This window comes from Ascaphus truei, chromosome 12, assembly GCF_040206685.1.
Source record: "Ascaphus truei isolate aAscTru1 chromosome 12, aAscTru1.hap1, whole genome shotgun sequence".
In the NCBI taxonomy this organism is placed as follows: domain Eukaryota; kingdom Metazoa; phylum Chordata; class Amphibia; order Anura; family Ascaphidae; genus Ascaphus; species Ascaphus truei.
Window position 1 is genome coordinate 52909611 of NC_134494.1, and position 13111 is coordinate 52922721.

A 13111-nucleotide genomic window follows, 5' to 3' on the forward strand; every position below is an offset into this window, starting at 1 on the left:
GTTAAATCCACTCGCCCGGGGCGAGCAAATGTATAGGTTTGTCGAACACTGTATATATATATATATATACATACACACACACACACACACACACACACACACACACACACACACACACACACACACACACACACACACACACACACACAACAACAAAAGAAATACCTGCAACAGACCCAATAATTAAATGCTACCAAAATCAGTGAGTGTACACTATAAGATAGGACTACTGACGGTGCTTGGGACAGAATAATACAGACAACTAGAGAGAAAGTATCCCACAATAGCACTCTGGTATTCCAAAATTATCATACATTTTATTATAACAACATCACACAAAGTTTTTAAAACAGTCTCAAGTTCCCTCACATCACAAAATTCCTGCGCTGAATCTAATACATAAGATAAGCCTTATAACTGAAAGAGGTGAGTACAGATATAAAATCCCTTATATTTAAAAACCAGAGGGTAATGAGGCATGCAATCAGCCTCATATCTCTAAGACCGGACAGTCCTTAATAGGTTAATGATAGAATAAGACTCCAGCATAGATCAGGCATAGGGGGATATCAGACACAGGAAAAAATAGCAACAAGGAGTAATAATGGCACTTGTAAAAATACACAGATTGGCTGTTTTGGTTTTTTTGCTTCAGCCTAATGTGGCATGAAAACATGGCTGAAAGCTAAACAGTCCAGATGATTCCTTCATACCACATAGGTATTTGTGATGAGAAAATCCCAGATATCATGCAATAATCTTTGGTGTAGTCAAGGTAAGTTAGATACTTATCCACAGCATGCAACCTACCGGAGACTCTCACATCCACCACCAGTTAAAGTTCTTTCAAATCTAAAGCTGTCTCACATTTTTATCTGGTCTGTAACTGTTTAATTCGCCTATAATATACATCTTCTTTACCTGTGCATGCAATGTATTGTATATAATGTATACCCTGTTCATTTATGTAACTGTACTTGTAACCATGTATTATTTGTCGTTTTAACTCTATGCCCAGGACATACTTGAAAACGAGAGGTAACTCTCAATGTATTACTTCCTGGTAAAACATTTTATAACGAAATAAAATTCGGGAGCTTAAGGAGCTGTTGCTAAAATTGCTGAGACCAGCACATGCGTGCACAGCCCTGTATAACGCCAAGGTGTATTAGCGGGCGTCCGTGGGTGATGAGAGGGTCACTCAGAGAGTACAAGGACAGACAGACAGCCCCGACGTATATGTTTCGCCTTCCCGCTTCTTCGGGGGGTTAAAGAGGAGGTGGCAAGCAGCTACATACTGTATATACCCTGCCTCCCACATGACGTCAGGACAGTTTAAAAAGTTGAGCAGCGTGGGATCATCAGAGTTGACTTGATGAACTCATCCGGATTGGTAGATAGGCTGTTCACCAGCTGATCTGCGAGATGTTAATCAAATAATGCAGATTAGACATTCAGCGAGCAAACAGACACAAGAAAAAAGTAAAGTAACAAGAACAAATCACATAATAGTTTAATTTTTAGATTATGTATGACTGCTAGTCATATCAAGTCATTTCAGCCTATGCGATTAGGCACCTTTTATGTGTAGTTTAAAGACAATAGAAATGACCCCCTGAGCATTTTAAACTATTTTTTAAACACAATGTAACACTATGGTATTGGTATTTAGACCCCTTGTTTTTCCCAATAACTTTTTTTTTGTATGTGTAGCCTCATTAAGGACTAGCAGCTACCATTGCTCGATAGATTAAACGTATGGGCAGAGTTTACATACAGTATATTCAGCACTGGAAACGCAGTTGCTGCTGTAAGAACCTGCAATGCTTTATAGGGCAAACCACACATAAAGCGATGATCTTATCTCAAACTAAAGAAGCATGGAACAGGTCTGGGAATTTCTGTAATAATGCCGATCAGATCAAAAAAGCAATTGATAATAAACTTCTACTCAGTTTAACATTCAAAAAGAATATTCTTTTGCTGAGTTGACTAGTAATTAAATCTTTTGCAAGAAAAAGCTCTCTGAACTTTAGATTTCACACTTACAGTGTGTTTTGCAACAGAGACCTTCATCTTAAGATCTATTAATTTATTAACTGTAATTTTGCTAATGAGTTTCTATGCATTAAATAAAACATTTTAACAAGCTAACATAGAAACCCATTTTAAAATTTAACGTGTTTTTCTTTTTTTTTTCGAGTTAGTGTTATTAATGCATTGACTGTGAAATAAAACACTGTTGTAATCAATAAAATAAGACTAAATCTGCTTTTATGGTGTCCCAAGACAATAAGTATAAGCATGAAACGCATTGATGTGGAAGAGTATTAATGCAAGAAAATGACATCAATTATTGAAAGGAGGTTTTTGATTTTTTTTTCCTCTCCAAACCAACAAATTATGATTAATTGAAGAACGGAGTCTGTGAAAAAGAAATTATACTTGCAATGCCAGTTTGAAAGTCTCTGGGACTAGTGTAGTTATAATGAATGTAGCTTCCCTCACTATGATCTGAATTGGTCTTAAAATGTGATGTCTATCACACATACTGTATACAGTATATCAAATATCCCTTTTTACGATACCATGCTTACTAAACAAGTTATTAATCCCTGAGCCATCCCCACAATATTTATAGCATGATAGGTCTTCATAGAAGTACCTGAGCTTTCAAGAACTCAAAAGTCTCTTCATTACATCTGAAGAAGAAATTAATAAGGTCACTGAAGCTGGCACCATTTGGCTACCATTACAGCTACAAATATTTCTCCTGTCATATCCAGCTACAAATATATCAATCTTTATGCTGGGGTTTTCATAAAAAAAAGCTTGTGTTGTATTCTCCATTTTATCTTTGTACGTTCTTGGAAAAATAATACAATCTGGAATAATAATAATGAATATGTGTTTATCGCTGCAAACGTTAGTCCTTTCATTTGTAAGTATAGAGATTTGAATGGGGGCAATAAAGTGGCCGGTATTTTGGTGTATATAATAAAATGTGCAATTTTCAAGAGTTTAAAAAGCGACTAAATGATAATGGTCCATATTTACTGAGTAGCATTCTGCTTTACGACACATTATAGTCCATTGACAAGAATGGGATATAAAGTGTCTTTCAGCGCTGTAAAGCACTTTATGGCACAAGGCTGCTTTGTAATTATTTGACAATATCTGTCTTAACTTTTTTCCTTCAATACTAGCAGATTTCAGGAGATTTGTTTTTATTAAGCATAATCATGATGTCTTAATGACACTTTTTAAAATAAGACCACTTAAAAGCTTTCAGAGCAACATGACGGTGGTAATAAAAACAATTACATCTTTCTACATCCCAATTCAGTATGGGTTATTTAACTGCTAAGGATTGATTTCATACTGCGATCTGGCTCACTGTTGTCACTGAATACAAGTTCGAAATAATAAGCCAAAACTTTTGCACTAACAATAAGGGGCTGACATCTTAAGCTGGTCCCATTATCTTTAATGGTAGAAAATAAAAAACTATAACTATATTACTTTGTCCTCTGTCTTTTTGTCTAATATCACTCTATTTCGTTCCTCTCTTTAGAAGAATGTCTTCCAAGCAAGCCACCTCTCCATTCACATGTAAAGCTGATGGAGAGGAAGAAATGACTGGCGATCTAGCATCACGGGAACCAGAAGAAGGTATCGATCAGCACATGGCCACCCATCTGCCTCTACACACCATAATGCACAACAAACCTCACTCTGAGGAGCTACCTTCACTTGTCACCACCATCCAGGCGGACGTTGACTGGGACAGCATGATCTCTTCCCAGCATAGAATGGTAAGAATGGTCTGAAGCAGGGGTGCGCAAACTAGGGGCGTGACATTTTCTTGGGGGGGCGCCAAACGGAGCCCCGCACTTACAGAGGCCCCCACGCTCTTCCCCACAACATTTAAATTGGTTGCCGGGGGAGAGCGCGGGGGTCTCTGTAACTACCTCTTACCTTCTCTCCGGCTTCTCCTCCTGCATCTTCTGATAGCGACTACATGACAGCATGTGGCAACGCGTTGCCATGGCAACGTGACGGCACATGACACAGCAATGTCACAGAGACGAGGAGATGTGGGAGAGCAGGTAAGAGGGTGGGGGAGCGGGGGAGCGGGGGAGGGGGGCGTTACAAAGTTTGAGTACCCCTGGTCTGAAGTACTGTATTAAGATTGTCCGCATACTAACCAACATGTAGCCTCTTCTTTATACTCCATTTTCAAAAGGTTTATGCTATACAAATTAAGTAAAATTATTTAAAAATATGTATTTTTTTCTCTTAAAGTAAAAATGTATGTTTGGAAATAAGGAAATGTCTGTAATTTGTGAAAACCACAAGAACAAATAATCCAATAGCATCATACTAACCAAACCTGTATATATAGATATCCGTTGCTCAATCAAAGTCTCCACCAATTGTCTTCTAGAAGGGGGCTAAGAATTAGTGTAGCACTTATTAAAGCTTATATAAAAACACATTAAGGCAATTAAGATTTTGAATAACAATTGACATTATATAATCTTGTATGAACAGAGATATCAGCAACAAAGAACAAAATAATGCTTATTATGTGTAACTGGATAGAAGAAATATTACAGTTGTTTAATCTAGTTAAGTATTCACTATTAGGAGAGTGAGGTCATAAGATGAGTTCATCTTCGGCAGGGAAATACATGCAGCGTATTTATCATGTTGTTCAGTCATTGGTGATTGATGACAATTCAGTGTCCTTATTAATCTCAGGCACAAGTGCATCACTTATGACTGTCCATCATTCAATCAGGATGCCACATTTGGTGCTCAGGGCGGAAAGATTTCTTAATACACGATCTGTTCCTGTCTTAAGAAGATGTTCAGCATACCACATGTGCTATTTCTCAATAAACAATGAGCTAAGCATTTCCTGTTCAGTCGTAACAAAGTGAAACACATATTTCTTCTCTTGTTTATTTCTCATGCAGGCATACTGCCCTTCGTATAATGTGAGCTTGCTAATCCAGCAACCTCATCATTTACCTTTTATAAACATGTTCTTTCTCCTAGATGAAGTTTCATTACATAATGGTTCAATGAAACAATACAAACTACCACATAACTTTCACTTTTAATTTAGGAAAGAGGGCTTTGTAATTAAGACATACAGTAGGTCCTGTAAACACAAGTTTTAGAACCCAATGTCAGACTGCCATTGGTTGATCTTGGGCAAATGACTTCTTGTGCCTCTGCTTACTCCCTCACTTGCCACGGATTAGTCTTCAGTGCAGACCAATGAAACGTGTCTATATAAACGTAGTGGCACTTCTAGGAAACACATATACAGTTGTATGCAATTACCATGTTATCAAAGTGCTATGCACAGATAAAGTAAGCTACATGTCACAGTAATACTAGTAGTTGAAGGAGTAGGTGTGTGTGTTTCCAGCATGGCCACGTTGGCCACGGTGCTCTGTGGCACAATGACCATAGAAAGTAGACTGGAGTGACAATTTTCAGAAATACGACCAGTCACATTTATCTCTCGAGGAGGTGGTATACTGAGTCCTACCAATATTGATTTATGATCTTGATGATTGTTCCGGTCTGTCACGTACGGCACACCTGTGAGCACGTGACTTGTATATGGGACAAGGGTTAATACGCACATCAATCCAGCTGATTCACTTTTCTCCGTGCATGGACCCTCCAATGAATAATATCTCCCCCCAATCCGTCCCAATACACCATCTGTCACCAACAGCACACTTGTGAGCACTTAACTTTTTACATACAGTATGTCACCAGGGTTAATAAACACAGCCAACTCGCTGCCTCACCTTTCTCCTGCCCAAGGTACGTCAGATGAGTTAATATTTGGTTGCAAAACAAAACCAAATGTTATGGAAGGAATAACCCAGTAATATATGGGGCTTTATGGCAGATGGCTGCTAAGTAAGTATGGACAATTTTCTATTGGCTTAAAACGAATTATTTCCCTAAATATGGAAAGTTTTACTTATGCAACATAAAAACTTTCAATTTATGCTTTTCCAAGCTGGCATATTTGAAATGTTTTTAGTTACTTATTTTATGGGAGCTTGGCACAACAAAGACAATACAGTATATAGTTTTCAGATAATTATAATTACACAGGTATCATACACTGCTTGCCAAACCTACAGGTGCAAAAATAAATTTCATTGCTGCAGTTGAGACACCAATTTTAAATATGCAGCACAAAATGTGTGGCAGAAATAATTATAAGCCATGAACTAAATATGTATTGCGGAATCAGCTTAAAGCCACAGTTGCAATAATGTGAAAGCGTTCAGCTGTGTAACATCTTTTCTGACTTTTTAACAGTTGTTTCATATTGTAAGATGCATCTATCAGCTTTGCAAATAAAGTTCTGTAAATAAAAATTCCACTTGTGGTGCATATCCATGCCTTACCCCATTATCTCTTTGCATACAGTGTTTCCATTGCAGCCAGGGATTCTGGGTAATAACATGTGCCATGCTTTACTTCTCATCCATAAAGTTTTAACAGCCTAACAGGAAAAAACACCATAACAAATACCACAGGCTGTACAATATCCACAGCTTAGATAAGATACCAAAGGGCTTGTTTTCTACCGGCCGCCACAGATGCTCGGGACGTTTTCATACAAAATTCCACATTGGAATCCATAGGAAATTTTAGTTCGACTGGTATAGAATAAATCCTTTAGTCAGTGACTGTTACCCAACAGAACATAGATTATAACCAGACATTTTATCAACTCGCCATTCTAGAGGACCAATGAAACAACATCTTTGCATCAGACCTCAAATCAGAAAACCGAGAATTTTACAATGATACATGATTGCAATGAAAAGGCAATTGTATACCAACACAAATGTGTCCTCTAAGCCAGGTGTGGTCAACTCCAGTTCTCCAGACCAGGGATGTGCAAACTCAGGATCGTGCAAGATTTTCCAAGGGGGTGTGGTGGTTACAGAGGCCCCGTGCTTTCCCCCAAGACATTTAAATGAAATGCTGGGGGATCGTGGCAGGCCTCTGCAACTTCCCTTAACTTGTCTTCGGCGATGACCCGCCATGGCAACGGGATGTCACTTGACTCCGCGGCGTCATTTGACGTCAGAGACAAGGTAAGGCGGGGGGAAGCGGGGGGGAGGGGGAGAGCAGGCAGGGGGGAGCAGACTGAAAAGTTTGAGCACCCCTGCTCTAGACCCCCAACAGGTCAGGTTATCAGGATATCCCAGCTTCAGCACAGGTGGCACAATCAGTGGGGAGGCTTGAAGACTGAAGTTGAGCACCACTGCTCTAAGCAGTACTGCCGAACTGGAGCTTCAAAAGAATGATGTTTACATAGACACACTCCTAGGAAATATTTGAAAGAGATGTTCATTGCAGTCTATTTATTCTGGCGAATACTTAAAATGAATAGAATACATACTCATTCGATCACTGAATACGTTTTTTGTGCGAGTGCTCACTAGCATGTCATTACCCAGAATCCTTGGCTGCAGTGGAAGCACTGAATGCCAAGCGATAATTGGGAAAGACAGGGTTGCAAACCTGTCTATAACATTTGAACGAAACCACAATTGGTATTTTTTATTTGCTGAATAAGTTTGTAATCCATTGAGGTAAATCATCATCAATATTTATTTTCACGACAAGTCATGAATGTCCAATGTCTGTAAGAATTGAGGTTTTGGATTACAAGGTCTTATATGAGTGAAAAGAGTCATATTGGCTTGGCTTGCTGGGGTAGGCGAGTAGGAAGCAGTGCTGTTTAAAACCTCTTTCTACTCAGCATTTAAGCTATCACTGTTTACTTTATTCTGCCTTCATGAAAAGAGCTTTTCCCCCATACTTTGGGTGATATGCTGTAAGCACAGCTAACTCAGAAAGGCACTAGTGTAGATGGACTTTGTTGCCTTGTATCTTTCTGTTTCCGCACCCAAAACAAAGCATTTCTGCATTTGCTTACAATGTGCTGTCGGCCAACACCCAGTCTTCTAAAGCACATTACGCCTTATCATTCAAAAAAATGTATTTGCTACAAATGTTTTCTATCTCAAACTCCCTTTTGATATCAACCATTGCTTTCCACTGGGGACTTTGTGTATTCTGAATGTCTGGAAGCCAAAATATTTGGTTTAAACTCCCACTCTATGGTATTTCCCAGCTGTGTACTTATATGGAGTAATAAAAGGATTTAACAAATAGGAAATAGCAGCTGCCTTCCGAATTACTCTTTGTGCTGCCTTTTTTATTTGACAGATCCCACAATTTGCAACAACTGGAATTCCAGGCCCGCGTTGACATGACCAGAGAGTATCATATCACCAAACTATTTCATCATTGAGAAAAACAGTGCAAAGTCGACAGGGTCTACTCCATAGTCGAAACAGAAAAGGCATCAGCGTGGTTTTTAACCCTTGCCTTTCTACAACGGGTTTCATGCACAATCCTGAACTAAAGGCAGTAACGCTGCATACCCAATTCCATAGCAAAACAGAGAGCAGAAAACGATCAACTCGCAGGTCCCTCCTAAATTGGACCCAATATGAATGTCATATATATAATACAGGGATTGTTGATAGGGTAGAGCACTGAGAATTTGGTGTTAAATGAACCAAGCAAAGAGCAAAAAAGGGGTCCCACTTGAGGTTCTCTTGGAAACACGCCGTAATGCTGTTCTCCCAAGAGAACTTCTTTCCTTGGGTGCTTTCCAACCAGCCAGGACCTGGTTAAAAACGTTCAGCCAGGACTTGGTTAAAAACGTTCTGCCAGGACTTGGTTAAAAACGTTCAGCCAGGACTTGGTTAAAAACGTTCAGCCAGGACTTGGTTAAAAACGTTCAGCCATGACTTGGTTAAAAACGTTCAGCCAGCACTTGGTTAAAAACATTGGCTTTGTGGCTGCTTGCGCCACTGACATTTAGACATTCCAGAAATGTCTCCAATTTCCCATCATTCTTCTTAATTTCCTATTGTGTTTACATCAGTCCTGGTTAGATAGATAGCATCATAGGGAGCCACTATCAAAGCCTTCCCCCACCTTTAAAAATGTGGATTCAGGTATGCACACTGATTAACACACTCCAGTCATTAACATGTGATTACGTGGGCTGCATATTGAGCACCGGCCAAAAGATTAAGTACAGCACTTCATAGCATCAGAGGAAGGACATTTTCTATATTCACTGCACTTAAAAACAGAAGCGTTTTTGTTTCCTAATGTTACACAGTAAAGTTCTAATAAAGTTGTTTCTTTTAGGATGAGCGCTCACCATTTCTTTATTCTGTGAAAAGAGGGAGAGCGGATTGTAAAATGAGGCGTTCACAAAAGGTTTACACCATTCTAGTACATGTATTCAGATTCTCTTTCTTGGGATGTAACCAATACTATAGTTATTTGCATGCCTGGTCTCGGCTACCTTGAGGTCTTGCAGATGATTTAATGACACTTTGCCCAAGTTGAGCGTTTATGTAACAGAATGTCTAATGTACATTAAAACCAATGCCCTTCTCAGCTTGTTATAGACATTCTCGCCTCTCGCTCAAGGCTGCATCCTTTGCAGCTTACTTTTTTCTACTGTTTCTCACGCATGGAACGCCACTAACACCACCCAGCTAACACAATCTGTAGCCTATTCATTGAAATGGAGCTGCAAAGACCGTTGGTGTGAGAAAGGTGGGACTTCAAGGGGAGTTTCCGTGGGATAGTGCCCCAATTGGCACTATCACAGTTTAACGAATAACCCTCTTAAAGTACTCAAAAGTAGCTGAAGAAGTTTCAATGGCCACCATCCTCTTATGATGATGGTTGGCTCCTTGTTATAGCAATATTTTGGCCCTTCATTGTCTTTTTAAGAGGGGAGAGGGGAAAAATAAAAGAAACATACATTGTTAGAAGTCCTACAACAAATACAAATTGTAGCATTTGCTGTACTCTGCACGGTGGAGTTTTTTTGTAACTTATTTTAACTCCCCATAACTTATTTGGGGTCTGGTAGAATTCCTACAAAAGGCAGCCCCCATCACTTCTTTGGGAAGAACCAGTGAGCATATTAAAAGTAGTCAGATTTGCCAGCACCTACCTCTGGAACACAGCCGTTCTGCTGCAGGTAGAGTTAAAAGCATGAACAAAACGGCACATGTAGCACATTCTTTCGTCCATAGGCTTGTAATGCATTTGGAACAACTACATCGTAGGCAATGCTGTGTGGTCTGTATAAGTCCAGTAACGCTTCTAATTCTGGTCACTATTTAATTAAAGCCTAAATAGTGATCAGAACTGGACACATAAGAGGTTTAATTCAACTGCTGCACAGGTAGTAACGGATTCTAAAAGTGGCAAATGTTTATGCCATTCTGTACATTAAATCCTTGTACCAAAGAGCTTACAATCTGGTATCTGGGTATGAAATGATGGATGATAAAATAACTTGCTAAAGGCCACATAATTTGGGGTTGTTATCTCTACAGTATCTTTCTACAGGAATTCATGCCGTTTACATTTTTTTGTCATTTTTTAACACGGGTTTGAAGCAGGGGTCTCCGGGGAGCTGAACCACATTCATTTCAGCTCCAGGGAACCCTGCCTTCCGGAGACACTTACCTCCATAGAAGGTGCCGGTTGCCGCTCCGGCTGAGCTAGCTGGGATTGAAAGCTCCCGCGTCACACGGACCAATAGGAAGCCGAACCTGATGATGTCACTGCTTCCTATTGGCCCGCAGGGCACTGGAACTTAGAAACGCCGCCTTTACATGAACCCTGGTAGCCAAGTGGCTACCGGCACCCCCTTTGGAGGTCTGTATCTCGGGAAGCAGAGTGTCCCCGGAGACTGAAATTAATGGGGTTCAGCTTTGGAGACCCCCCTGCTTCAAAACCATGTTAAAAAAAATTATAATTAAAAAAAAATGTGCTTGAATTGTTTCTTTAAGACGAACATGTTTAAATCCACTCTTGAACTCTCCTGTACAGTATAGTTTTAGTCCTTCAGAGCTCACTCTCCTCCCAGGTAATATAATAAAGCACACTCTATAACATGACATGATGTGTAGGGAAGAGCTCTCTTGCTGGCTATTAATAGTAGTAAAAAGGCTAACTTTACCACACAAAACCAACCCTCTAGAGCAGCGTTTCCCAAATGGTGGGTCGCGACCCGGCACCGGGCCACGGCACCAAAATTGCTGGGTCGCAGCGAGGCTGGCCGCGCGGTGTATCCCGCCCCCCTGCTCAATTTTTAAAAAATGGCGGCGATTCCCCCCGCGGTCCCGCGCGCTTGCGCAGGGCCCGCTCCCTTCCTCCCCCCTGCTCCCAACGTGGGACGTTGGAGGAAGTACCAGCTCCTCTGCGGCCCGCACGTTACGTGGGACAGAGGGGGAAGTACAAGCTCCTACTGCGGCCCGCTTCCCCCCGCGGCCAGCTTCCCGAGCTCACCTCCCGTGGCACCCCCTCCCGAGCCCACCTCCCATGCCCCCAAGCCCACCTCCCGTCCCGGGCAGCAGGGGAAAGCGTCCGGCGGCAAAGTAAGTCACCCCACCCAGTCACTGCCTCCCACCCAAGTGCCCCTGGCCACCTCGCTCCCACCCAAGTGCCCCTGGCCCCCTCCCACCCAAGTGCCCCTGGCCCCCTAAGTGCCCCTGGCCCCCTCCCACCCACCCAAGTGCCCCTGGCCCCCTCCCACCCACCCAAGTGCCCCTGGCCTCCTCCCTCCCACCCAAGTGCCCCTGGCCCCCTCCCTCCCACCCACGTGCCCCTGGCCCCCTCCCTCCCACCCACCCAAGTGCCCCTGGCCCCCTCCCTCCCAAGTGCCCCTGGCCCCCTCACTCCCTCCCAAGTGCCCCTGACCCCCTAAGTGCCCCTGGCCCCCTCCAAAAGTGCCCCTGGCTCCCTCCCTCCCACCCACGTGCCCCTGGCCCCCTCCCTCCCACCCACGTGCCCCTGGCCCCCTCTCCAGTCACTCACATCCATCATTGCCTGTAATTCACTGTCTGTGTGCGTATAGGGGAGAGCGAGTGTGTGTGTGTGTATCTGTATCAGTGTGTGTGTGTGTGTGTATCAGTGTGTGTGTGTGTGTATCAATGTGTGTATAGCAGTGTCTCTGTGTGGCTGCGTGTGTGTCAGTGGCTGCGTGTGTGTGTGTGTCAGTGGCTGCGTGTGTGTATATCAGAGGCTGTGTGTATGTATCAATGTGTGTGTCAGTGGCTGCATGTGTCAGTGGCTGCGTGTCTGTCAGTGGCTTTGTGTGTGTGTGTGTATCAGTGTCTGTGTGTGTGTCTGTGTGTGTATCAGTGGCTGTGTGTGTGTGTGTGTGTGTGTCTGTGTCTGTGCAGGCCCTATAGGCGCTAAAATTTTTAGTGGGTCACGAAGGAGAAGTTCAAAAATAACCGGGTCACGGAAAAAAAAGTTTGGGAAACCCTGCTCTAGAGAGTCTGCAGGTGAGGGCTTCTTTTGAATTCAAGCTTTTTAAAGCAAGAACATCTCTATTATATTCAGAACTTGATTGTGTTAATGACATTTTCTTTTTAGCAATCCTATTTTTTTATAAACATAAACAAAAATATATATATATGCATCATGTTAATTTTTTTAACTTGTTACTAAAAACACAGAAAAATACAAATATTTAACAATTTTTTAAATATTTTTTTATTTATTTAATAAAATATTCATCACTTCTTTTTGTGGTATTTTATTAATATATTATGTGTATGACTACAAAATACGGAAATATGTTTTCTTAGAGGTGACATCAACAATGTGTGTCTTTTGAAGCAGAGTATTACGAATTCCACCTTAATATAGTTTCTCTGAAATATATTAGAGCATTTTGGTGCATCTCCAAGACACCATAATTTGCTATAATACACTAGCTTATAGCATGCTTCTTCCTTTATATAGGACACACTTGTAATATGCATTTTTATTCTTGGTCCATCAATATTCTTTAAACATTACTGCAGAATTAAAAATGTCAGTTCTTCATTTTCAATAGCTCCTAATTTTACAAAACGTAATTATCATTTTTTTTTAATATAATCATATGATTTCTTGGAGAGAAATTACTATTAACAGGGAAAATACGGGTTTA

At 41.2% G+C, this 13111-nt stretch overlaps 1 protein-coding gene across 15 annotated transcripts in view; it reads left to right on the forward strand.

Annotated features, from left to right (window-relative positions):
- SOX6 (SRY-box transcription factor 6) overlaps positions 1 to 13111 on the forward strand; it is a 561724-nt gene that overhangs the window by 196577 nt on the left and 352036 nt on the right. For all 15 annotated transcript variants that reach the window (XM_075567743.1, XM_075567736.1, XM_075567734.1 and 12 more), the window contains one exon: positions 3575 to 3815. In XM_075567743.1, coding sequence (XP_075423858.1) covers positions 3579 to 3815 — 237 coding nt within the window. In that variant the 5' untranslated portion in view covers positions 3575 to 3578. The remainder of the gene's footprint in view (positions 1 to 3574; positions 3816 to 13111) is intronic.